Genomic DNA, 22,884 nt, shown 5'->3' with positions numbered 1-22,884 from the left:
ATATTTTATTATTTAAAATTTCCAAGATAAAAACAACACAAAATTTTACTGAAAAATTAATTAGTAATGAACGCGTTTAAGAAAGATATTTGAATGAATAAAAAAGGCCTTTGAACCTTTCTTTGTAATTTTGTGGATATAAAACGACTTCCTCTCAATGAAGGAAATATACCTATCCATTTTTAAAGTTAGATGATATTTCGAGTTTTCCATATAGAACACGAATAAGAATTGTTACTATTTGTATCATAATAACCCCTAAGAACTACAATATAATTCATACAACATACTACTTTCACTCCGAGTCATAACTTCCTATGCAGTTACCATTCGAAGCTTGTATGGAATATTTTATGACTTGTCACCACGAGGCGGGGAAAACGTGCATTTTCCGTGGTACCACAGAGCAAGGAAGGCGACGCCAGTGCCGACTTGCAGTGCTCTGTGGGTGGCACGGCCATTGTAATGGTAACGGTGACAGGCAGCCCCGACGCCGTTATCTATCGAGTAATGGACATGGCACCACTTATGGTTATCGCGTCATGTTATTGATTCTGATTATAATATAAAGTAGTACAGTAAGTAGGCATTAGCTGGCTTGTAGCTAAATTTCTGGGGTCTTTACTGCGAAATTATTTAATGAAATATGTTCACTGAAGTAGTAGATACTTAAAAATTATCATTACAATTAAATTAATATTAAAATTTTGACGCACATCACTTTCAAGAGCCTAATTTTAGAAAATTGCATTGAAGGATCGTAACGTAAGAAATAAGTGTGATAAACAAATGCTAATTAACCTTGAAAATTAAATACATTTTAACCTGTGCACGCGGCTTTCTATTCTATGTACTTTGAGCTTAATGCGCGCTTTTTCTATCATTGAGAATCGATGCTAACTATAGATTTTCTAATAGAAGACAATGAACATCTAAATATGTGACAATATCTTTGGAGCAGCCTCTCCCACGCATATTGCGCCAATAAAGTCATACAAATTAGCATACAATCCATGCCCGCCTGCGTCTCGTAATAATTACTTCCCGTCTTATAGGAGAATTCATTCAATCTTTTGATATTGAATAAATTGAAACTGCTCAAGTCAATTACCTAACCTGTTAAATCGTTTGAGAAAAAATACTGTTTTAATTAATAATACGGTAGCTTCAATCGGCGTGAAGGGCCCATTCGGTCTATTAGGCGGCTTAATCCATTGATATATGACGGATAGTCTCATACTTCCAGACCAGACTGAATAAACCGAATGTTATTTCATTATTAAAAACTGAATATGGTTTCTAATTAAATAAAAATATGTTTTTCTCTGTACAGTAATTAAAATAGGAAATCCCAAAATTCCTACAGGAAGCAAACGCATTGAATTTTTGCAGAAAAGTTTATTAAATATCGATAATGATAATATTAATAGTCCGTGAACACGTGTTTGCTGCAATTGTTGTGAATAATACTTTCTGCGTATCAGAGGTAATCCAGTTTTTGTTCACATCTCCATGATGTACGGAAAATGAAATGGAATCGCTAACTGGGCTATGCACTTCAGCACATTCAAACGCCTTAGTGAACGGTTCACGTTCACTAACGCGTTTGAATGTTATGGAAATATGAGAAAAATAATAATTATAACTTCAAATATGATTATTTATTTATTTCAATTGCCAAATCACCGTAAGCACAAGACTGCACAAAGGCAAAAAGCCAAACTCAATAATCTTCTACACGTAAGCACAGAAACACTTTACAGACTGATCTTGGGTATGATACAATTTAAAGATACTTTTAAAATATTACTTAATTAAGTTATTACTAAAACTTACTTTTCTTTAACTTTAACTAAAACAGAAATAGATCTTTACTGAGATCAAAGAACTAAAGAAATTAAATCTCAAATGTCACATTTTGTTAATAAAAAAAACGTGAGCTCTCGTGTCACGAAATCTCATCAAAGTTCATGCATCATTTATTCCGTGCAACATGTTCGTCCGGTCATGCTGACATCTCATGTTCTCAAACAAACTCGCCATCCAATCGTTTATTTAAATGAACGTACATTATGTACGAATATTAGGTTGACTCTAGAGTTTCACTCGTCTACTTGCTTTCCTGCATCTTGGAAATTTGCCACCTTTCCATTTTGACAGAAGTATTAGAAATCTAGCGGTTACCAAAAAGTTGTTCATGTAATATTTAGCGCTTATAAAATAAACTTAAAATCTCTCGCATGGAATCGAGATTCCGAAGAATATGAGCATTATCAAAGCAAAAGGCGCCTTATATTATGGAATCTCGTATATCAAGGCAAAAGGCGCCTTATAATAGTACAAATAAAACAGAATTGCAGACGGTTGTGTTTAATTCTCTGCCGACTCCACGCATCAACTGGTTAAGGTTAATTATTGTTAAGGTTACAACAATAAGGTTCAGAAGTAAAAGAGCTCGTTAGAAGTAAGCGTAATATAAAAAAGTACAAACATTTTATTTAAATAAAAACCTTTAGAGCTGATGTGTTTTCAGACCAGAAAAATCTCTAAAAGTTATTCTATTTGGAAATCTCGCAGTCGAACTGAATATTTTATATATTCCTTTTTGTGGGTAGATAAGTAAGGATGCGCGTTATTCGGTAATGTTTTTATATGAATATTCCATTTGATTTCAAATTTTCAGATCACAGAGATGTTTTTTCTGCTCTTTTACTTTTGAATAAGTAATCATTATAAAACATTTTATTGAAATGTTTACCATACCGAATTCTTTGATTCAAATGAATAGGTGCTTACTTAAATTAATTTGTGATTGATATTTGCTTTATGTTTCAAGTTAATTGAGAATTAAGTTATTTCTCAATTGAGTGACAGGATAAGGAACAGCGTGATAAGGGAATGTTGTGATGTGAAAGAAGATGTAGTTACAGGAATAGAAAAGGGTATGTTAAGATGGTTCGGTCATGTGGAGAGGATGAATGAAAGCAGGTTGACTAAGCAGATATACAAGGAGAGTGTGGAGGGAAAGGTCGGAGTGGGAAGACCTAGACGAACGTATCTTGATCAAATTAAGGACGTCCTGGTAAAGGGTCAGGTCAAAAGTACCCGAAACCGCCGAGCTTGTATGAAGAGAGTTATGAATGTGGACGAAGCGAAAGAAGTATGCAGAGATCGTGGCAAGTGGAAAGAGGTAGTCTCTGCCTACCCCTCCGGGAAAGAGGCGTGATTTTATGTATGTATGTATGTATGTATGTAAAATAGATTTTGACGGTAGACATGAAGGTGCAACATAAAACATTTATGTATCAAATCAGTACATATCATAGATCATTAAGTATTTACAAAAAGAAGTAATATAATGAGGTGGAAGTCATTGGGGGAGGTCTATGTTCAGCAGTGTACGTCCTACGGCTGAAATGATGATGATTAATGAATAAGAACTTAAAAGATATCTCTATTTTATTTAGTAGTTTTGATACATAAAAATTCAAGGAAAAACTCAAAAATTGTAAAATAGATGAGGTGGGATTGCTGTTTATACCTTTCATATAATATGTTACTACAACCAGATGCTACTCGGTTCTGTAGTACAATAGAACAGCAGCTTTACGCCTAAAAAAATTGTCTTAACGTATAGATAAATCTATAGACAGAAATCTTGACATTAAGTCTAAATTTAGCCCTAATATTGTCTACAGTCGTTCAGTTCTCCCATAGATTTATAAGCAGTATATCCTTTTACAAAACTGTTTCCACACTGCTGCAGGAAGTGATCCGCCTTTTCATTATAATTACAAATTGCGGACGAAGAGCAAATTGCATCCGCCTCGCTATTTCCTGTAGAAAAATATTTGTTTAAACACACTAATTTTATAAAAATCCCATAAAATATTTATATATAATTATATTATAATTTATGTTATTGTCTTATATACATTAATTAATTAATTTAAAATTTTATTGCATAAAAATTGTACAAAGGGCGGATTTAATGCCGATTGGCATTCTCTACCAGTCTACCAGCTGACCAAACAGGAAAACTAATTTGGTGGTGCTATAAAGTGCACATGCGTACTGCAAAGACACATATACATACAATTAAATTATAAGTTTTAGAGACCGGCCGCCTGACATGTTCAACAATTAGTACGTTAAACGTTTGAGGCACCAATAATATTGCCTAACCAGATATTTTCACTTTTTCAGGTATTTTGAAGACTGAATAGTTCATTGGGCCTTACTGAAGACAAGAGTCATTTTTTATTGTAAGTATATATATATATTTTTATAACCTAGTTTACATCTGGTCCTTTACTTCAGATAACGCGTTCCTAACTTCTATTGTTTGATAAAATTTTCAAAGGCACCGCTTAGTACCAGATGAGCCGTAAGTATTTGTCCGCTAAAAGATTCGCATAATAATCAAAAACTTTATTGACCGCTTACTACGAGATGAGCAGTGCGCCCACTAAACAGAGATTCGCATACTAATCACTCCTCTGTACCTATTAAGTCAATGGGTTATTGCTGTCCAAATAAAGCGAGTCCTAGTGTGTGCATCGCATACTGTCTCCATTTGGAATACCAGGTTGGCTAGCGGAACTTAACTGGACCATACGCGGTAGATATTGACCTGTAATCATTACCGATTTACATTTTCTAATAGATTTCACTTTTATGTGACACTCTCATTAAATACCTACTCAATTTGTATAAGGGAGGCCAACTAACTTAAGCAACTAAAGCAGAGCAGAAACTGATAAAACTTATGTGCCTATTTAGTGCCTTAAAGACATGTTTGGTTATTTGTTTTATTAAATTTTACACTTTCGTCTAAACGTAACGTAAAAATAAATAGCACTAAGAAAAAAATTTCTGTATATATTTATTATTTCTGCATAAGTAATGAAATTGAAAGCTATATTTTATAGTAATTCCCAGGTTTATTATTTTACAAGTAATACTTACTTACCAAACTTGAAGTGCCAAGAATTAACTTTAATAATATTATGGGGAAACTTTCACTACACATGCTTTCTCAGAAATATCCGATAAAAACCATTCAAACAGTTAATATCAAACATAACTGTTAACAAAAAAAGAGAAACTGTAATTAATGGTAATGTTTTTCAACGTTAAAATTTTAACGCACATTTTTACTTGCTATTGCAGTTGATTTTGTTATTTCTTTCCTGTAAAACAATGTAACCGATAAGGAAGAAAGAAATAAATCCCTCTCGGGTTACACTTAACAGGATTAAAACCTATTTTCACATTGCTATAAGGACTTGGACTATATACAAATGAGAACAACTTACCTCCGAGGAAGTACTCAACGTCATTATAGAGAGAAAAATAACCGAAGCTAGAATATTGTGACTTTTTTTCCATCTTTAATAACCTTTACAGTATTTTCCTGGGATACAGCATTTTGGTTAACACAGGTTAACGAAACTGAGGTTTATGTATGCAAAAATTTCACCTGTTAGTCGGATTCGAGTCGTTTATGAATTTACGACATTATAAAAAACAATCAGTTTTTACCGGGATGAAAAGTACCCTATATCCTTCTTCGTACTCTTAATTAATAATATATAGGTCAAGAAGATTGATGTAGATAACGCGTGAAGAAAAAACAAACAAATTTACTTTCGCATTTATTATATTAGTTTGGATGATGATATTAGCAGCGTAGCGGATGCAATCTGAAAAGCGGTTAGTAAGAGCGTGGTTAGGCGTGGCGAAGGACGGAGAAAGTAAGGGCCAGTGCTTTCTCCCGCTATTTTGACCCTACGACTGTTCATTTGAACCCACAGTATGTCTACGCCATTAGATCATTACTGTAAGATCTCACTATGCTGTAATTTGAGTAACATAGCTCTTGGAAACCTAGGTAATATTCGTGAAACTGTAGAGTTTAAACAATTTGCACAATAATGGTTGTTAGAGTCGAGTTATGTAAGGCACTAATAACCTCTCGCAGCCCTTTCAAAACATTAAATTGTCCCACAGCATCTTACATAGTAAACTTGTTGTATATTTCAAAAGACATGAGTATTTAGAAGAAAAGATTCATATCTTAAATTTTTTATACGAACATTTACTATGTTCGTATAAAAAATACAATTTGTATAGAAAATAAGATAAATAAATATTTACCCACATAATTCATTTAAGTATTCGACTTGGGAAATTTAATATAATTTCGTGGCAATATCTACTAAACAGCACCTACTTATAAATTAATCTTATTTGGGATTCCCACGCCCGGAAAAATTGAGATGACCTTGTGGTGCCTCCTAGGTGGTTTAGACCATGCGGGCATACTAACCTTTATTGAAGTCGGCCACTAAAAACAAAAGTTGCAATACTAGTTTTTCAAGACAGTGAGCAGGTCGAAGGCCCAGGCGGATCCGGCTTGCCATTTGTAATTTTTACGACCTCGAATTTAAACGAAAACTTTCGATTGAATGTCCCACAATTCAAAGATTTACGATCTATTTTTCACTTTCCATTTCTCAGTGAGAATAGCCAACGATGACATCTTTACCTCTAATCATGTATTCTTTCGATATGGTAGAGCGTTAGAACGAGTTATGGGTCAGAAGTTTTATTTTTTAGAAATATTCCTAATAGAATAAGTTGCTATAAGTACTTTTAAAGTTTCTAACATACCTAAACGGTACAATACAACGTTAATTAATCTCTTTAATAATTATTCCGCACTAGTCCACTACAAATAATTTTTGGAAGTCGAATAAAAAGAAAAACTTAAAAACAAATAGAATGAGAAGATGGAAGAACCAAATTCATCAAACTATATAACAATAGGGTTACGCAAAACTTTTGTGTTGCGGATTTTATCAGTACATAATGCCAGTGTTATTTAATCTTTTGATTTCCTTTATTTACTATCGTGAATCATGTTTATGATAAATTAATTCAAACTGTTGTTATCGAAGAGAAATAGAAAGTATAGATGTCATTGTAATGAATTCACGATGTTCGCCACAATAAAGTTATAAAATGCGGCTATAAATAACCGCCTACCTATTATGTAGCAAAAAAAATGTTGATGAACACAAACTAATAATAAAAAAATGTGTAACTTCATTGTTTTCAATTTACCGTTTTAAGTGTACTTCTTCTTCCTCTCTGCGTTAGTCCCGGTTACATCCTCACCTTTTCCCTTTTGACCATGATTCTGAATTGGGTGAGCCAGGTTTGTCCAATTCCACAGACTTTGCAGGAAAACCTTACTCATATTGGAACATGGTTACACACCCAGTTGCACGAATGTGCATGTTCCCTCACCATAAGAGCATCACCTGTTTTGCATGTCAATCATTGTATTAAACTTAGATAAAGCTAACGGTTTTGTTACACTGGCAAATGTAAGTGCTTATGTTGGTACCATTTGAAAATCGAAGGTCATTAGCCTCGTTGGCAAGATCAAAATTATCCGAGCAAGATGAACGTCGCTCGCCACACCACTGTTGTGGCAGCGACTTCGCAACTAGGGTTGACAATAAAAAAATTCAATTTATATTACATAAACATTTGGTAAGCACATTACTTTTTATTTTCCAACCCACCTTTTAGTCATCATAAGGCCTAATATTGAGAAATTATGAGATTCAATTTTGATCGTCAAAACACAACCGGTGCAGTTAAAATTACTTTCATGCACATTTTTCCATGGATTGGACTATCTCTTTCACATAGATGTCTTAAAAGAAGACTAAGAGATAGGCTGATAAATTTGGCATATTTCTTTTAGGCTAGCAACTTGTCACATTTTTGAATCTCAATTCCATCCTCAAGTCTAAACAGCTAAACGTGGCCTTTCAGTCTTCATGCGACTGTTGACTCTGTCTACAGTCTCACGATAAAGACGGGAATATATGTATGCTTGTGTGTATGCTTTTCTTGCTTTTTCGTTTAATAAATTTTTACTAAGATTTATAATATGAACTTAATTTGCAAAAAGTTCAAGTGGATTCTCTGGGTAATGCTGATATTCCCGAAAATAAATCAATGGTACCTAACCAAGTTTATCGTTAATCCCTTTAATGACCAATTTCCCAAACCTTGCTAATTAATAGATAGTTACAAGAAGTCAACCAGTAACATTGAGTACGAAACATTGACAAAATTATTGAAACTACCATTTTGAAGTTACTTGATTCAAGAAAATTCATATATTTTCTTCGACTCTTTATTTCGGTATCTCCTATTAGGTACCAAGATGTAAAATACTCGTCAATAAATGGATTTAATTTTAAAAATATTAAAATTAATTTATTATCTTACTATGATAAAAATTTAAGCTTCTGAGTTTCTAGACGTTCAACCTTAACTACAGTGCAGCCCAGCCCGCGCCTCTATACAAAAAGTCAACGACTTTACCGACTCGGCTGCCGCGAATAATTACCAAAGGGCGCGAACGATGGCGACATCACGTCTCGTCTCGAGATGAACCCCCTCCGCCCCACCACACCGTTAATTTTAACTCGCTGTCGGATTCAATATGTGGCATCAACTTCCTTTGATTAAAATTTATCATGATCTTTTAATTTGTTGCTCCCACTTCTGTTCCACACTGTTGTTCGCTTTTGCCTGTGGTACCCATATAGTCGTGTCTACTTTAATAAAATACATATAGTTTCTTAACATACACAATATTGAGTTCTTGTAAAAGTAATGTGGTTTATAGTATGGGCGAATTTAGCATTTTCAACAGCAAACTTTGTATGTAATGTAGACAAGCCTTCAAACCAAAGGGCATAAGGTCGTACGTTACAACCACTTTCAACTTTTTAACAGTCTTCAGAAATACTTTCTATATTATTCTCGAATCACTTTGTAAAATGTTTGTTGATTTTTACATTTTGTTGTTCTGTAACTATTCGTCTTTAAGTAAAAGCTTGTGCCTTGTACGGATATTGGAAGAAATAAAAAAATTTGGAAAAATAAATTTATTTCGAATATATTATTTATCCTTAACCTGTTTAAGCATGAAAATAGAGTCCCAATTAGTACTTTTTTCATGAATTTATAAGTAAAATATTATTATACTTAGCATTATTTCGTAGTGTTTTTCTGTGAACTAAAGTAGAAACTTGCAGGAATATCAGTAGGAATAAAGTTTTCATAAAATCTACTAGAATATAAATAGCAAACCAGCACATCTTGATCATGACGCTGGCGCAATACTTACGACGACGGTAACCAGAATAGACTGCGATGGCGTACACGGACTTATAGTCTCGCCTCGACATTATTCATAATTATCATCATGCAGCCAGTAACTTTGTAGATATCGATGTTGAAATCAGCTGGCCTCTGCAACTGTACTGTATTGATACGATCAAAATATGTAATTCCCTATCATTATATTGGAAACACATATTTGATAAATGTTTTATTATTTATTTTCAGGTAAGAGCAAATGCTCGTGATGATGCGATCAGACGATAGCGTCAGATAGCTGCCCGGAGGCCACGAATAATGGGTGCGAACATGGGCAAGAATTCGAGCCTGCTGGACGCCCTGCCGTCGGCGCAGGGCACGCTGCACGTCGTCATGCTCGGCCTCGACTCCGCCGGCAAGACCACAGCGCTGTATCGGCTTAAATTTGACCAGTACCTTAACACCGTCCCCACTATAGGCTTTAACTGCGAAAAAGTCAAAGGCACTATAGGCAAATCGAAAGGCGTCAACTTTTTGGTTTGGGACGTCGGAGGACAAGAGAAACTGCGACCGCTTTGGAAATCCTATACGCGGTGCACAGACGGTATAATATTTGTATTGGATTCGGTGGACGTCGAACGTATGGAGGAAGCCAAGATGGAGCTGATTAGGACAGCGAAATCACCAGACAATACGGGCGTACCGATTCTGGTGTTAGCGAATAAGCAAGACTTACCAGGAGCTAAGGAGCCGCGGGAGCTAGAGAAGTTGTTGGGACTGCACGAGTTGGTGTCGTCGCCGCACGGCTCCCGCGACGGCCACTCGTGGCACGTGCAGCCCGCCTGCGCCATCACCGGCGACGGCTTGCACGAGGGCCTCGAGGCGCTCTACGAGATGATACTCAAGCGGAGAAAACTAGCCAAATTGCAAAAGAAACGCGTCAGATAAATCAAAGATTAATAAGATACATATGCGAGAAGTATTATAAAATGCTCATTTTGTGGATATTTTCAATCGATGTCCAATTTTAAAACACCAAATATTGTTTTTACGATAGATGTATAACGTCTTATGAAAATATTCCATCATAATGTTGCTCAAGTTGTATTTGACATTTTGACGAAAAAGAATATTTTGATAAAAGTTATTTAATCTACTAGTCATTTTCTTTTGAAAATAGCTAGGTGAAGGATGAAGATTTTGGAAAAGAAGAGATTTTAGGTGACACTACTTATGCCATAATAATCCGATTCTTATAAGTATTTTTGATGAAACTCAAAGAAGTGTAGCTTCTTCAATACCCATAAAGAAACTAACCATAACTCAAACAATGCGGCTCACTACACGGTGGGACCACTAGCTAAATAAATCTTAAATAAATAGATGTTTTAATATTTTCGGTGTTTCGGAATAAATAGCTGATACTTTAGACTGAATACACGTTTTATATGTAATACGGTAACTGTGTGACTGCTTTTTTACAATTATAACTTCTCAATAGAACTTAAAATATAACAACGATTTTCCCATCTATATTTCGGTTGCGAATCCTTATCTTCATCCTCATATTTTCTTTGAAAATCCGTACCAAATTATCTTCAGTAGCCAGTTATATTAGTCTGTAGATGTTATTTATAAAATAATGTGATGTTCTATATGTTAAAATTACAGAGGCTTTTAATGTTTGTGTTTTGGATGGCTTCTTTTTTGTAAATAAAATGTAAATAGACGTAGAATATAAGGGAATATATGTATTTCTTCAGGCTGGCTACAATAAACGTAATGGCGTTATATTTTGGGGAATTATTTAATCAACTCGATGACATTTGTACACGGGGAACATTCACTAAAATCTGGGGGTCTCTTACATAATTGTTTATAATATCACATTTGTGTTGTGAGACTATGCTGTTATACAATTCTGATACCTAACATTTTTTATTTATTTTAAAATTAAATTTGTTTAACCTAGACCATCCTTGCAAATTGTACCATCCATCGCCACCAAATTTTTTTATAGTCATCTTATTAATTTAATAATTAACCTTTTTTGCAAGTTATCTAAATCAAATGATAGAGCAATTTAGTTTTCAAACTTTTCGATAGCCTAGTTTCATAATCATTACAATTGGCACTCTGTCTTGTCTATTTTTAAAGGAGTTAAAGGGCTCCTACGCAGGGATTCATTAAAAAATTGAATGTACTTGTTTCAATTTAGCGTTTGTTTTGCCTCTATAATAAAAGCATAAACAAAATTTGTAATTGACCACAAAAATATTTTGTATAACCTATGCTGTTTCTTAGAGTTATTGTTCTTAACAGGCATTATTACCACCCGAAGGGTTTTCAAACATTTGCCTTAATATTATTTCACCTAAGAGCTTTAAAATACTAGACATACTTAAAGCTGAATATGTAGTTGTATCTATTGTTTGATATAAATGATAATTTTATTTATTTATTTACTCATAGATTTGTATTATTTAGTGTATATATCCTAATGTACCTACCGAATTAATATGATAGTTTTACCAGAGTTTTGTTTTACTTATCGTGTACATATGTAAATTCCATCTAAATATGCATCGATACCAAGCAACCAAACAATTGTCAGTAGAGAATGTACATTTTGTTAATCAATGTTTGTTTTATATATCAATTAAATACTTATCATTACTGTATTGTGTTTCACAACAAATAGGTAAACGTTTTTCATATTGATTCTCGTAAATAGTCTGTTTTCAATATCTACATGGGTTTTATTTCATACACAGAATCTGAATGTAAATATTTGTATGGATCCTCGTCACAAGTCCATTCTGTAAATAATTCTAAATACTCCAATTCTGAGGCAGTCAACGTCTTTATAGGAGTGGTTTTACTAAAATCTTGTCCTGAATGTTTCTTTTTAAGCTTGTTGGGTTTCACCGCCTTATTTAACTTAAAACATGGTCTATTGTTTTCACTCACTGTACGGTTATGAAGAACTCCGGCTCTGGAAGAAGGTGGCTCAAAAGCCCTTATTAGACTTCTTTTCAAACGCTCAAATTCACAAAGTTCTCTCTTCGCAAATTTGGCTCGTCGAAATTTTTTACGTTGTATTTCCTCGTATTGTGTGACAGCTTTCTGAATATTTGTTTTGTCACTAAGTATTGCATCTAAACACTTCCAATAATACATGTAAAATGATTCCAGGTCTTTCGCTAACGTAATTAAATCTGAGTTTATTGGTTTTTCCGAATATAATTTTCCATAGCAATATTCTAAATCCAAAAACATATTTATCACTTCTGGTGCACCCACACTGGCATAAAACAGTCCGTTTATTATTTTAAAAAACTTGGTTTCCAGTTGTGCACATCTTACTTCATTGAACTTTAGAATAGCCTCGAGAGACTTAATGGTGTTCAAAACTAACGCGTTATCCTGAATAATACTATTTTTCAGTAATTTGCTTTCCTCTCTGGCTTGTTTTAGCATTGGGGCTAAATGCGTAACATATTCTAAATAACTCAACTGTTGTTTTTCAATCCCTTCAAATAACCGGAGTAGTTCATATGGTTGAGTGAAATATAAAGCGGGACTCACGAGATCGTTAAAACACTCCTTTTTCATTTTATCAAATATCACATTAAAAGTTTCTTCATCACCCCCTCCCAAGTCGAAACCTTTGACTTCTATTTCCATAGATTGAGCAAATTTTCTGTTACTAGCACGCCACCTTGGTGGAGACAAATAATAAAGAAATCTTCCATAACTTTGTTGAAGATAATACATGTTATCTAAACCTATTAAGTTTGATATTATTGTAAATTGTTGATCTGCTAAGAGATGGAGCTCTACTATCTTCATATTTACTTTCTTTTCAAAGTCATCACATTGTTTAAGTAATGAAATGGACTTATTGTAATCCTCTGATATGAAATTGGTTAAATATTTTGTTTGTTCATCATATATTTGTAAGCTTTGTTCAAAGATTCTCATTTCGTTTCTATGATTCAAATCTATTTTTAAAATCTGATCATTTCGATAACCAGCTTCTAATTTAGTTCTTAACTGATATGTTGTTAATGTTTTTAAAGTCTTATACAAAGGAGCACGATCGGTAAGATGTCGTCCGTTGATGTAGTTAAAAAAATCTTTATCAATATCAGTTACAGCCTTGACTTCATCACAGGGATCATCGACGTCAAGTCGGTTCTTGTAGTCACTGAGTATCAATTTATATTTTTGTTGTACCGTGACATTCAACTGATTATTATGTTTAATTTTATCATGTTGTTTTGCATATAGTCTATAAGGTAATAAAACTTCATCTCTTTTAATCACATGTGTTCTAATCGGATGTTTCGATGGGAATGTATATATTTTGAAAAAATCCTTCGATAATTTTCTTGGTTTCCTCACAACTGCCTTTTTAAGCCTACGCTGTAACTGAGATTCTTTAATTCGAAGATTTAATTCTTTATTACAAAATCTTGGAACTGGAATATCTTTTACAAATGAACGTGAACATTCCATTATAAAAATGTAAAAAGTAATAAAAAGCCGACTACAAAATAAACGATTTTCACAAGTAATAAATGTAACAAATTTTGAACCAACTAGATTTTTTCTTTTTCATTGGATTTATCATGGTGCGCTTATACAACTAACTACCCAACTTAAACAGGATCAATACAGCGTTAAAACTGTTTAGGATCTCAGAAAAAAAATTAGAAACACAGAATTAATTTACTACTTTCGCTACATATGTTTAACGCGTCTGAATTCTTCCCTATACTGTAGGTGAAGCGGAATTTTTTCTTCCCAACCTGGACGGTCAGCATGAGAGAAGTAACTCTCCGCGAAGCCAAAAATAATTCTAGTGTGACAGAAGAGAAGTGTGAATGGGACTGGAGTGGAAAAGCCAATTATACAAAGCATGTCGTTAGTGTGGCCTAAACGAACATACCTACTTGATCAAATTTGTCTCACAAAATTTTGGTATAAGCACCGTAAGCTTCATGATTCATAAACCAAAAGAAGTATGCAGGGAGGGCAAGTGAAAAGATCTACCCTTCTGCTCTAGATTAGTAACGTATAATATGTATAGTGATGCAGTTGTCGTATTTCTCCAGTGAAGAATTAAAACCACCTGTTTTGTAGAGTAACACTTTATTTTCGAAATCTTTAAATACTATTCGTATATGTCAGATTTAATAAAAACTAGCTTTTCCCGGCGCTTTACTCCCGTGATAATTTATAAGAAGAAATAGCCTTTAAAAATTTATAAAATTTGATCAGCTGTTCAGCCGTAAAAGAGTAACAATGGTTAAATTAATGAACCTACATCATGGATTTACGAGGTAGCCAATCAAATGCGGGTTTTACGTAGGTGTAGTATTCTTTCAAAAATGGTGCTGGATCTGTCCCTTCACACCACTCGGTGAACATTAGTAAGCCTTCTCGCTCTTCTGCCGACAGTTTAAATCTGGGTCTTATTTTCATCCTACCAGTTATAATTTGCGATTTTCTCTTTTCAGCAATTTTTAAAACTCTAAGGTCCTTCATACTCATAAATTTCTTAAAAACGGGCCTCGTGTATTTTGCAGGGGGCAAGAATGCCTTATTCATAGCGTTAGTCATCTCTCTGAATGCTCTTAATTCTCGCTGAGCTGCATAAGCATTTCTTAACATTTTTAAGTCTTGCGCAAAGAAGTCGCTCTTTGCTTGATTGACAATTTTAAAATCCAAGGAATCTAGCCGCAGATTGTAATCTTCATACATAACTTCTAAAATTTTCATCGGGTCTTGAAGACTCTGATGCCCCTCTTCACATTTCCCAAAAACTTGTTCATATACATATTCTATACATATTTTTAATTTTAACGTATCGAAACTGGCTACACTGTCATAAAATGAGTCATTCAATATGCGAAAGAACTTCTCTTGCAGATGAGTTTCATTGTGAGTTTCTCTAGATATTTGATCATTGATACTATCAATATAAAATTGAAAATAATCAAGCTCTTGTTTTGTTGCCAATGTCAATTGTTTGATTCGATCTTGCAATAACCGAAACGGTGCATCAGTTTTTGCTAATTGAGTTAAATATTCCCTGCTTTGTAATTCCATTGTACGAAACATAGATAAGGTTTGTCCGGGCGTCTTAAAAAATAAATGAGGAGGTAAGGGGTTTAAAAGCTCTATTTTGGCTGCGTCTATAATTTTATCAATATCTAAAGTTTCAACCAAATCATCATCAGTATCAGTTGCAAATGTCCCACTTTCGAATTGGATAGATTGAACTTTCCCCCTTAAAGTTTCATCATATAATTGTCTCCAAGAAAGAGGAGCGACAAATATTAAATAGCGCCTATAAATTTTTAAGACATTCCTAATTGCATCTAGTTTAAATACTTTGTTATTTAGTATTGTTCTCTTTGAAACATAGACTAGAAACTCATTTATTTTTGCAACCAGATCTGTATAAACCTTTTCTGCTTTCGAAACTTTTGCACAAGCTTTTTTGTAGTCTTCAGTTAAAAATTTTTGAAAGTTTTTGATATGTTCCTTTAGCTCTTCTACTATAAGGTCATGTATTCTAGATTCTTCTACTATGCTCTGTTCTATTTTCAGCACCAAATCACGGCGATAACCAATTTGTTGACGAAACATAGCGTAAGAACGAATATTATTCAAATATACTTTTATATCATCGAAACATCTCAATGGTCTTCCTTCAATCACAGTGTAGAATTCAGGATGGATTTCTACAACAGCCCTAACATCATCTTCTGGTTCTTCTACGAAAAGTCGTTTCGATATGTCTCTAGTAGCAGCGATTCTTAAATTATCTTTTAGATGTAAAGGCTGATTAAGCCTTTCACGGGCGCATACCTTCTCCTTTCTGTCACTATACTTTATATAGGACAATAATTTTTCAGATCGCGGTACTTTAAAAGGCCGAACTCGCTTTGGCTTTGTTTCATTAGGAACAGTTGCATGTTTCCTGTTAGCAAAGTAATGTTGGGTATTTGGTACATATCTTCTTCTAAATATGATATCTAAAGTTTTTATTGGTACCATGGGTTTGCGTTTCTTTTTCAAGCAAGACATATTTTAATATCTAGGTAAATATAATATAATTAATTATTTAAAATACCAAGTATATGCTCAAAGTATCACGACAACAGAAAGATGTTAGTTTATTCGTTGTCAATGTCAAAAGTGGAAAAAGAAGGAAAGAGGAAAACCTTCGACGGTTTTCGCGTGAAAGTTTAATAAGATCTTTATAGCAGCACTTAGCATTCTTGACTAATAAATTAAATAATATAAAATACTCGAAGAATGAATATGTATTGATCACAGAACAATTGAACACTATATTGTGTTTACCTATCACATGAACAGGCAATGGTACGGCTATCAAATATGATTTTATTCACTCATTGTAAGTATTCCTCCTTGATGGTTCATAGGAAGATTTTAATCGCCTGTTTAGTTTTTCTACGTCCTTTAATAGTTTGTGGGCTTCTTTTGCCCGTTTTATTTGCTTATCACCATCTTCGTAAATTTCTTTTTCAATTGATTTAACAAGATTCAGATCATATACAGATATATCCATCATTAGATTGTCATATTCAGTTTCAAGCGCCAAAGCCATTGCAAGCGATTTAAGTTTAGTATCATTTGGTGCAATTAAATGTTCATAAGCAAATTCAACATAATTAAAAATTTGCAACGCAGTGTCAGATGAAATTAAATATTGCAGTTTTTGTCCCAATATCCTATAAAATACTTCTTTCACTTCTGTCTCTCGTGCCTCAGTGGAAGCTATTATTTCTTCTATCTCAATTATCTAAAATAAATTAACAAAATTAAAAGCACTTTATACAATAATAAACGAAAATAGATGTTAAGCATTTCAGAGGTTTCCACCAATTTCGAGTAAACATGATGAAACAAAAACGATTAAGTATAAAGTACGAACAACTTTTTTCAAAGGACATGAATATTAAAAAAATCCCATTCAAAATGTAATGTAATAGACATTTGGTCTATAAGGTAAAGACAATATTATAGAGAGACGATCGATTAATTTTTAGATTATTAAGACGATCTATACTTTTTGGGAGAAAATTGTAGGCACTATAATTATGACATGCGTATACCGAAAATATAGTATTAATCACACAATCAATCAGCTAGTGCAGGATGGTTCCCGGCATTAATAGAAAAATGAATAGGACTACTCAGTCTCTTTCCCACGGATGTCGTAAAAGGCGACTTAGGGATAGGCTTATAAATTCGGGATTCATCTTTTAGGCGATGGGCTAGCAACCTGTCACTATCTCTTATTACGAGTATCTAACTATGAATCTCAATTCTATCATTAAGCCAAATACCAGAACGTGGCCTTTCAGACTTGTCAAGACTGTTGGCTCTGTCTACCCCACAAGGGACAAAGACGTGTGTGTATGTACCTTTTGCTGTATATAATCCAGTTCCTGTCGTAATTTTAGTTTTATATTATCTAATGCCTTTAAAAATTTATTCTTCTCCGTATTTAACTCTTCAGTTGCTAATAAATAGTTTAAATTTTGTTTCTCTAATGCATCAAAAACAGTTATAAGCTGTACAGGTGTTTCAAAATAAAGATGTGTTGGAGGAAGTCCGTTTAAATTTTCTTTAATTTCCTGTACATCTATCTTCTGAAAAATGTTAGAATCCATTCTAAAAATATCTTCATGCTTAACATCTAACATGACATTTTGTTTTTCTCGCCACAGTATGGGGGCAGCTTTACAAAGAAAATTTTGGAACGATAATAAAATTGATAATGTTTCGTCAATATACTGCAACTTCGATTTTAAAGACGCGACCTCATAATTAGCTTTTTTATGTTCCTCAGAAAGAATCAAAATATCTTTTGAGAGCGCGTCAGACTTCTTCATTATTGCGATTGTTTTATTATTGTCGTCGGCCAAAAACTTGTCAAAACTGTCTTGATATTCGTTAAAATGTGTTGATGCAGTTTCATAAACTATTCGTTCAGTTTCAATTTCCTTTTCAATTCTAAGAATTTCATCGACGAGGAAGCCATATAGCGTTTTCTTCAAAGCCACTTCTTTAACATTTTGCTTGTACTTATATATAGATGGATTGGGTTTTATAGGGCGACCTTCAACTAATGAGTAATAGTCCGGATCTATATCCAGTATGGTTTTAACTTGCCCATCTGCAGAACCTTCAAGCGGAGGTAATTTTATACCTGCGATAGTTTTTCTGGTTGTCCGCCTTATTAATTTCTTACTTTTTTCACTGTCCATAGCTGATACATAACTTACTAAATATATAACCAGGATAAGTTTAGAACAGATTAGACGATAAACGGTAGTTAGTTTCGTTCTTAATACAGATTTTAGAACAGATCAATATTGCTATAGTTACTAGACGGTTGTTTATTTTAGCAACATACCTTATTGGCCGGATAGCATATGTCGAAATTATTGTAAATTATAATAAAGATTATAAGAAAGAGAAGTAAAGAAACAATAAGTACGTATTGACAAGAATATTTTTTCTTAGAAGATAATCATACAAAATATAATTGCGACACAATTACATACACTAAAACAAAATATTGATCACGATTTTGGAAGAAGAGCATTGACTAAAAATTAATATTAAGCTGCCATATAACGAACCCGTCACAAAAAGTTTCAACATTGTGACTGTGTATGTGACTATAGTAAGTTCCTTCGCAGACAACTGCCATTTTTATAAAATGTCGGGTGATTTTTCTTTTTCGAAATAATATCTGAGGAAGTTTATAGATGTTCCCGAATGTTTAATCGCTGTCGGAGCTTCCGCTCTGCTGTTCTTCTCTTCCTTCTTCATCCTCGCCTACCTCTTTCTTCACCATCTCCCATGGCATCACGGGCAAAGGTTCCACGAACGAATCGTCGATCTTCAACTTGTATAGATGTCGGGGCGTGTAATGCGTAGGTAGTGGCCACACACTCTCTGAATAGAACAGAAAATGCAATTGAATTTACTATTTGAAAATTTGTTTTGGTTTCACTCTTATAATGTACTAGAAGGCTATGTTAATCCTGAAAGTATAGTTTTTCTCTACGCCAAATATCATCAAAATCAGTCCAGTAAATCACAGTATATTCAAATAACAACAATAAAATTACAAATGAAACCGCCGAGCTTGTATGAAGAGAGTTATGAATGTGGACGAAGCGAAAGAAGTATGCAGAGATCGTGGCAAGTGGAAAGAGGTAGTCTCTGCCTACCCCTCCGGGAAAGAGGCGTGATTTTATGTATGTATGAATGTAAATTACAAATGTACCTACAATTTCATTGATGAAAGTTTAGATAAACTTACGTCACGTCGCCCTTCGGGCTATAGACGTTAGACTGAGCAAACGATTCGATTGAAAAGACTGAAAGGCCACGTTCAGCATTATGGCCTTATGATGGAATTGAGGTTCAAATAAGTTAGTGATAAGTTACTATCCTATCGCCCACAAGAGGAATCCCAAGTTTATATGCCTATACCTTAGTTGCCTTTTATGACATCCATGGGAATGATATGGAGTGGTTATATTCTAAAATGCCGGAAACCACACGGCATTCGAATAAACTTACCGAAATAAAAGCAGTAGTCGTCAACACGCCTGTGCATATACGCAAATTGTCGGAGGTCAAATATGTACTGCGATTGTATGAGAAAGTCCAGCAGAGCCACTTCGGGCAATGCCTCCATTCTAGGATCCACTGCGCTGAGGCCTTCAAACGACAACTGAAAATAAACTATGAACTTTAAATTCAGTTAGCGCCTAAGCCATATAAGGATGATTAAGTGTTAGGTTCACTTGCAATGTTACTGAGGTCAGACTGGGTTGCTTCATGTGAAAATTGATAAAAAAGACACTCTTCGGGATCGATGATGGTCGAGGATGTAACTGAGACTTACATGTAATTAATGTGAAACAGTGTTTTTTATTTATTTTTTGGAGTTAATGGAAGTATAATTTTAGCGATTCGATACATCAAATAAAAAGATCAAAATCTTTGAAAATTATTTGACTTCTTATTAAAATAGCTACCTACTCTTGAGCGCAAATAATACTCACATGTTCTTCGTTAGCGAATCGACACAACTTAAAGATTTTGTCGAGACAGATGCGCAGTTGTTCCATGTGGGCTTGGAGAGGTCCATACACGTCCAGTTTGCCGACCAAGGAAGGTGGTCGCGCTGTCACAGCTTGCCAGTTTGAGAACCAACGCTAAATAAAACAGATAAATTGGGTAATTAGGTACCTACTTAAAGAAGCACTTAGTAGTACTAGTAGTTTGGGTACTGAAGTACGCACCTAAAAGAACAGTAAGAGCGGTACAGTCATGGAAGACACTTTTGGAACAGTTACAACATGTTTTTCATTTCATCTTTGCTCTCAGTGTTCACATTCCCTGATTGTCTCTTGAGCGTAGCATAGGGAGAAATACATTTAAAACGTCAGGTAAAATGTATTCTGGTGGCATGGTAACACCAGCACCCAGAAAAAAAGCAACATCAATTTGCTTCCTAGCTAACAGAAAATTGTAGGAACGTAAACGTAATTAGTTGTTAATTAATAAATTGTAGGTTAAAAACTTGGGATTCTTCTTTTACACGCGATAGAAACCTTCCCACTATTTGAATCTTAATTCCACCATTAGTCAGTAAGTTGAAAATAACTTTGGGGACTATCGGCTGTGTCAACCCCGTAAGGGAGGACTTAGGTTAATCCCTGATATATGTTAAGAAAATAAAAGTATCACCGTTTTTATAGAATGATAGACTATGAGCAGTTTTAGGCGTTTAAACATCTTCCTCTCTGGTTTCTCGGCAGGATCTACTGCCGGGGGTGGCACATAGGGGATTCCCAGCTCAATGGCCTCAGCTTCAGCCGCCTCCGCCGCTGCTGCTGCCTCCTCTTCTTCCAGACGGTCCATTTCCTCAATCCAATCCAGCTCTTCTTTAAAAAGGAATCTTAATTGTCTATGCACTGTGTCTTCTGAACCCTGCATTAGAAGTATCCGAAGAGTTTTATGAAAAAATCTAAATAGGTATATTTGCTAATGCACATGACTTTGCTCCTGTACGAAGAAACAAAGTAGCCGATGTTACTCCTAACGGTTTTATCTGTCTTTATACCAAATAAAAATATAAAATCGATCTACTTATAATTTTTTGAGTTTATTGGTTACTACAGCCCCGCCACGACTTCGCTGTGATGCATAAGTACATACATAGCCTAGAACACCCGCAGATACTATGCCTTTTGATTGTGCCTTATAAATTAATAGGATAAGTAGGTAACTTTTAAGAAAACAATAACACACCTCTAAAACATGGATAAAGTAACTGTCGTACACTAACAGTAGACCTTGTATGTTAACTTCACAGTAGCACGCGTTCACCGCATTGACAGTCTTTTTAAAATGCTTTATCATATCTTCCTTGCACATAGTGTGTTCCCCTATATAAATCATTCGAACAGCGTACGCTTTCTGTAAATATGAAGATTTAGGTTACTGATTACCTCTCTTTCGTCCTCCTATTACCGGTTACATCGTCACCTGTCTCGAAGAAGTCTGGTATGCGCCTGTTGACTATGATTTATATGGTTTTAATACGAAGCGACTCCTGTCTGTCTAATCTGTGCAGGGGAACCTAACCCATAATAGAAAATGGGAAAAGTTGCACTAGATGAATGAGCGTATTCCTTTAGTCGCCTTTTACGACAGCCATGGGAAAGAGACGGAGTGGCCTTATTCTATTAAAGTACTGGCAAAGAAACGGCACGAATTATGAAGACACATAAGGACTGTAAATGTAACACTGAATGGTGCTTTTGCAGTGATATATGTATCGATATACTTAATTAAGTACATACTTAAATGGTACAGCTTTAAATAGTGTATTCTTCGCGCAAAATGAAAAATTCAAGCAAGCGAGGGGCTCATTTGGGATTCATTTTTATGCAACGGTCTAGCAATCAGACCCTATTTGAATCTCAATACTATCATTAAGTAATGAAGCTGAACGTGGCCTTCGAGTCTTTTCGAGACTATTGACTCTGTCTACCCCGTAAGAGATAAAGACATGAGAGAAATACTCAGGTAGCTAGTGCATATAACTCAATTCCACTAACCTGACTAGGAAATTTCGATAATATTGACAGGGTTGTACAAGGAGTAACGTATGGAAGTACTAACCAGTTCTACTTTCTCAAAATTCTCCTCCACCACATTGAGCACTGTTCGCACATCAAGATCTGGCAGAGCCAAGTTGGTCATGTCTTGATTTTCCTATACTAAACATCAAATTATTAAAAACACCGCCTGATTAAGGTATTATCATTTCAGTTATAAGCCACTGTTCAACACTTGGCTTAATTTTTTTATCTTCTATTGTCTACAAATCACTAAAAGTTATTTCTGTATTGTTATTATTGTACTGAATTTCTACTTTATCATTAATGTCAGTGTTGCCATAGAAACTGATATGTTTTGTTCCTGCGGTTCCTTGGTCTGCGATATTGTAGAGATCAAATGTAATTTAGAAACGTGAGAGTCGCACAATAATTACAGAAATGTTTTTAAATCTGTGACAATAATAGAGAAGGTTATTACCTGTGACTGACTCGG

General features: G+C 34.4%; 5 protein-coding genes across 6 annotated transcripts in view; 1 reads left to right on the top strand and 4 right to left on the bottom strand.

Moving 5' to 3' along the window:
• LOC106135024 (ADP-ribosylation factor-like protein 4C) overlaps window positions 1-11,941 on the top strand; it is a 52,201-nt gene extending 40,260 nt beyond the window's left edge. For both annotated transcript variants that reach the window (XM_013335186.2, XM_013335185.2), the window contains exons 3-4: window positions 4,207-4,265; window positions 9,442-11,941. In XM_013335186.2, the coding sequence (XP_013190640.1) occupies window positions 9,511-10,140 (630 nt within the window). In that variant the 5' untranslated portion in view covers window positions 4,207-4,265; window positions 9,442-9,510 and the 3' untranslated portion in view covers window positions 10,141-11,941. The remainder of the gene's footprint in view (window positions 1-4,206; window positions 4,266-9,441) is intronic.
• Window positions 11,941-12,879, bottom strand: LOC106134909 (coiled-coil domain-containing protein 38-like). The gene has a single exon (XM_013335052.2). It carries the CDS (start codon window positions 12,877-12,879, stop codon window positions 11,941-11,943), a length of 939 nt encoding a protein of 312 aa, XP_013190506.2.
• Window positions 12,880-14,415: 1,536 nt separating this feature from the next.
• Window positions 14,416-16,398, bottom strand: LOC106134908 (uncharacterized). Its single transcript, XM_013335051.2, has one exon. It carries the CDS (start codon window positions 16,291-16,293, stop codon window positions 14,521-14,523), a length of 1,773 nt encoding a protein of 590 aa, XP_013190505.2. The 5' UTR covers window positions 16,294-16,398; the 3' UTR covers window positions 14,416-14,520.
• A 7-nt stretch (window positions 16,399-16,405) lies between these two features.
• LOC106134907 (uncharacterized) lies at window positions 16,406-18,564 on the bottom strand. The gene is made up of 2 exons (XM_013335049.2): window positions 17,661-18,564; window positions 16,406-17,035 (listed from the first exon to the last, which is right to left on the bottom strand). Exons 1-2 carry the CDS (start codon window positions 18,504-18,506, stop codon window positions 16,619-16,621), a joined length of 1,263 nt encoding a protein of 420 aa, XP_013190503.2. The 5' UTR covers window positions 18,507-18,564; the 3' UTR covers window positions 16,406-16,618.
• Window positions 18,565-18,831: 267 nt separating this feature from the next.
• On the bottom strand, window positions 18,832-22,698 carry LOC106134906 (uncharacterized). Its single transcript, XM_060946453.1, has 6 exons — window positions 22,453-22,698; window positions 21,577-21,744; window positions 21,013-21,255; window positions 20,325-20,477; window positions 19,837-19,990; window positions 18,832-19,203 (listed from the first exon to the last, which is right to left on the bottom strand). The coding sequence occupies exons 1-6, from the start codon at window positions 22,531-22,533 to the stop codon at window positions 19,028-19,030; spliced, it is 975 nt and encodes a 324-aa protein (XP_060802436.1). The 5' UTR covers window positions 22,534-22,698; the 3' UTR covers window positions 18,832-19,027.
• Window positions 22,699-22,884: the final 186 nt, after the last annotated feature.

Source organism: Amyelois transitella, chromosome 11 (assembly GCF_032362555.1).
Source record: "Amyelois transitella isolate CPQ chromosome 11, ilAmyTran1.1, whole genome shotgun sequence".
Lineage (NCBI taxonomy): Eukaryota > Metazoa > Arthropoda > Insecta > Lepidoptera > Pyralidae > Amyelois > Amyelois transitella.
The sequence above is the reverse complement of the archived record's forward strand: the minus strand, read 5'-3'. Positions and strand labels throughout refer to the sequence as shown.

What these genes read in the sequence shown, in the direction of transcription:
- LOC106134908 (XM_013335051.2), bottom strand. Translation starts at nt 16,293, where the DNA reads ATGTCTTGCTTGAAAAAGAAACGCAAACCCATGGTACCAATAAAAACT.
- LOC106134909 (XM_013335052.2), bottom strand. Translation starts at nt 12,879, where the DNA reads ATGGAAATAGAAGTCAAAGGTTTCGACTTGGGAGGGGGTGATGAAGAA.
- LOC106134906 (XM_060946453.1), bottom strand. Translation starts at nt 22,533, where the DNA reads ATGACCAACTTGGCTCTGCCAGATCTTGATGTGCGAACAGTGCTCAAT. An exon ending in ACTTTATCCATGTTTTAGAG is followed by an intron (nt 21,256 to 21,576) that starts GTGTGTTATTGT and finishes CTTCTAATGCAG; the next exon opens with GGTTCAGAAGACACAGTGCA. An exon ending in TCTATCATTCTATAAAAACG is followed by an intron (nt 20,478 to 21,012) that starts GTGATACTTTTA and finishes TGTTTTATTTAG; the next exon opens with CGTTGGTTCTCAAACTGGCA.
- LOC106134907 (XM_013335049.2), bottom strand. Translation starts at nt 18,506, where the DNA reads ATGGACAGTGAAAAAAGTAAGAAATTAATAAGGCGGACAACCAGAAAA. An exon ending in TGGATTATATACAGCAAAAG is followed by an intron (nt 17,036 to 17,660) that starts GTACATACACAC and finishes AATTTATTTTAG; the next exon opens with ATAATTGAGATAGAAGAAAT.